Here is a 3,189-nt window from a genome sequence, read left to right as displayed (position 1 = left end):
ATTAATATAATTTTTTATGTCTCTCCCTCACATCATTTATTTTATTAATCAAATACATTTAATTGGGTTGATTGAATAAAATATGTGACTTATTATAAACTCCCGTCATACCAGAGTTGGACTCCTCCATGTAAATCAAGAAAAAAATTTATTCCATTTCTTTCTTGGATCTCTTCTCTTCTTTAAAAAAACAAATTATAAGAATTTGTTTTCTCAGTTTATTTTAAGTGCATCAGTTAATTAAGTTGAGAATGGGAGTCATCCCCACATTCCTGATATTATTATTAGATGCAAGGTCATAGTCATTCTTTTATAGTGTACCTCCATTTATTACCTTTGTCTTTTGCATCCATTCCTTCTCCATCCACTCAATGCTGTTTGCCTTCTCTCCCTCAAACTTTTTCCCACTTAATTATCAGTTTCCACACACCCCTATCTCTCTGTCTCTCTCACTTTGCGTCTCTCTTGCAGTTAGGGTTTCCTCTTTAAGGGTGCTCTTTCTGTGACAAATCTGCGCCTTATATCTCTCATTGGCTAAGGCTCTTTTGTCTTGTGAGGGTAAAAGAGCAGCTTCCTAAAGGGCCTCCCAACAAGGGGAAAAAAAAAGGTACTTCCCTTTTAGTTCATCTGATCAAAGAAACCTATACATCACAAACAGGTAAAATCATGTTCATATTGTAGTTTTCCCTCTTTGCTTCTTCTCTCTATGCATGTATAGTTCTTTTATCTGTTTGATGTTCTTTTATGTATAGTAGTACCGGTTGATAGCTAGACAAAATGGATCCCTTTCGAGAAGTTACTGTTTAGGGCTTTTTTCCATTTTCTATATGCTTTTTTGATGCAGTCATGAATACAATCATGCCTCGTTGCTGCAGCTGGTTAATTATAAGTTTTTACCTTGATGATCATGCAGCCGAGTTCCAGAAGAAGAAAGATATATATAAAGTTTTCTTGTCTATGTTAGTGTATGGAGTGATTTTCTGATTAATAAACGTAAAACAAGATATAGACCATACCCAGAAACTAAAAGGGGGAAAAAATTAGAAAACACTATGAAGATTAAAATTAAGAATTCTTCTTTAACTTGTTCTCCTTATGAATAAAAAAAAAGGGAGAAATGAAAGAAGGAAAATATATTTTAAGAAAAGAAATAAGAAAGTCTGTGAAAGAAAAAGAAAGGATAAAGAAAGTCATATACTATACTATAATGTAATATAATTTTAGAAAGTGACAACTAATCCTTAAATTTAAATCAGTTTTGCAAAGTCTCATGTACGTATGTTTGTGTTGGAGAAGGTTCTGCTTAAGAGAAGGAAGGATCATCAAGGGTTAAAGGGTCTATAAGATCAGACTAATTAAAGTTATCCCAAATTAAAAATATTTTTTGGTTATTATTTTTTTATAATAATAATATTATTATTATTATATTCTGTTTCTAATATTCAATCATAATTATGGATTCATATAGCCTCCATTTTTGTGTGGCTATATTGTTGATTATCACTTCGATCAAAGAAAGATCACAAACAAACGACACTAGACAAGAAAAACAGAAAAAAAAAAAAAAAGGGAGAGTAAAACCATGAAAGAGGCGTAACTGAAAAGAAATAGTATCATATTCAATTTTTTTTCTTTTTTATTTTGACCATTCATTTTTGTAATAATTTTGAAAGTAAAAAAATGCTTACTAGAGAACAACACATAGACTTTTTGGTCAGTTTTCTACTCCAATAAAATTAGAACTTGGGACCCATCCATTCCAGGTAAACTCTCACTAATATTCAGCAATGAGAAATATGAGATCTCACCATAGATTTCCATTGATGCTGGTGGTCCTCTCTATATCTTGTATAAAGGCGAGCCTTCTTCTGATCTATAAAACCTTTTTTTCTTTAAAATAAAAAAGAAAAAAGAAAAACTAACTCTTTTTTCTGTTAGTTTTTGTTAGTGTGAGATTTGAGTATGTGATTTCTCCCTTCTTTCCTGATCAGTAGATGAATCTTATATCTCTAGAGAAAAACTAACTCTACACAGGGGAGAAGGAAAATTTTTGGTTAATTGATTTGATCATGTCAATGTTTCTCTCTTTTAGGCAAATCAGAAAAAAAAATGGCATCATCAAGCTCCTACAATTCTCCATGTGCTGCCTGCAAATTCTTGAGGAGGAAGTGCCTTCCGGGGTGCATCTTTGCACCTTACTTCCCACCAGAGGAGCCTCAAAAATTCGCAAACGTGCACAAGATCTTCGGTGCTAGCAACGTGACAAAGCTTCTCAATGAACTCCTCCCTCACCAGAGAGAAGATGCAGTGAACTCTCTTGCCTATGAAGCCGAGGCACGTGTTAGAGACCCCGTTTATGGCTGCGTAGGTGCCATCTCATTCCTCCAGAGACAAGTCCAAAGGCTCCAGAAGGAGCTTGATTCCGCCAATGCTGATCTCCTACGCTATGCCTGCAATGACATGCCTCCACCCTCTCTTTCTGTGCCACCACAAATGCCCCAAAGGTCTTTTATTGCAAGGTTTGGTAATGAATCAGCAAGTGGAGGAGGGTTCTATAGGCCTTCTCCTACAACCACCACCACCACTTACTCTTTCCCTTATTCTCTTCCTTGGACTGATTCTGAGGATATCAATGATAGAGGAGGAGAAGGAGGAGGTAACTTGTGAATTATGTTTTCAAGAATATTGCACATCTAGGGTTTGTGCCTCTTTGAGGGCATGGCCCTGCAATATTTATAATTTCTAGTTATGGTCTCTATCTGGCTATTGTAGCCTCACTTGGACTCTGGCTAGGTGTGACTCAAGGTCTACTCTTAAATTTTAATTTGAAGGGGTTTTGTTTAATTTAATTTCTAGGGTGGTGATTATGAACATGAGGTGTTTATTTAAGACCTAAGGTTGCCAAAAACTTAGGTGTAGTCTTTCCCAAAAATCTTTAGTTCTAAATAAGTCGGTGGAAGAGGAGCATGCATAGTAATGTATGACTACTACTACTACTAGACCTACTCTTTGTTGTTGTATCAATTCAGTGCAACTCTCTATAGGCATGTGCAGTGAGCATGCGGAGTTGACATTCTCTGTCATTGTTTATGATTAAGAATAAATTGAGCGATAACGTTACTTGATTCTAAAGCCTAACTCTACGGGTTAGACGCTTATAGTCCTACTTACCCTATATATTCCTTGCCT

General features: G+C 35.3%; 1 protein-coding gene across 2 annotated transcripts; it reads left to right on the top strand.

Moving 5' to 3' along the window:
• Window positions 1-330: 330 nt before the first annotated feature.
• Window positions 331-3,132, top strand: LOC114416420 (LOB domain-containing protein 25-like). Of its 2 annotated transcripts, none has more exons than XM_028381283.1 (2): window positions 331-607; window positions 2,093-3,132. In XM_028381283.1, exon 2 carries the CDS (start codon window positions 2,110-2,112, stop codon window positions 2,665-2,667), a length of 558 nt encoding a protein of 185 aa, XP_028237084.1. In that variant the 5' UTR covers window positions 331-607; window positions 2,093-2,109; the 3' UTR covers window positions 2,668-3,132. The 2 variants fall into 2 exon arrangements, with proteins under 2 accessions (XP_028237084.1, XP_028237082.1); XM_028381281.1 differs by having other exon boundaries at window positions 331-658.
• The last annotated feature ends 57 nt before the right edge of the window (window positions 3,133-3,189 follow it).

This window comes from Glycine soja, chromosome 6, assembly GCF_004193775.1.
Source record: "Glycine soja cultivar W05 chromosome 6, ASM419377v2, whole genome shotgun sequence".
Lineage (NCBI taxonomy): Eukaryota > Viridiplantae > Streptophyta > Magnoliopsida > Fabales > Fabaceae > Glycine > Glycine soja.
The sequence above is the reverse complement of the archived record's forward strand: the minus strand, read 5'-3'. Positions and strand labels throughout refer to the sequence as shown.

Bases quoted from the DNA above. Each gene is read 5' to 3' on its own strand.
- LOC114416420 (XM_028381283.1), top strand. From the start codon at position 2,110: ATGGCATCATCAAGCTCCTACAATTCTCCATGTGCTGCCTGCAAATTC.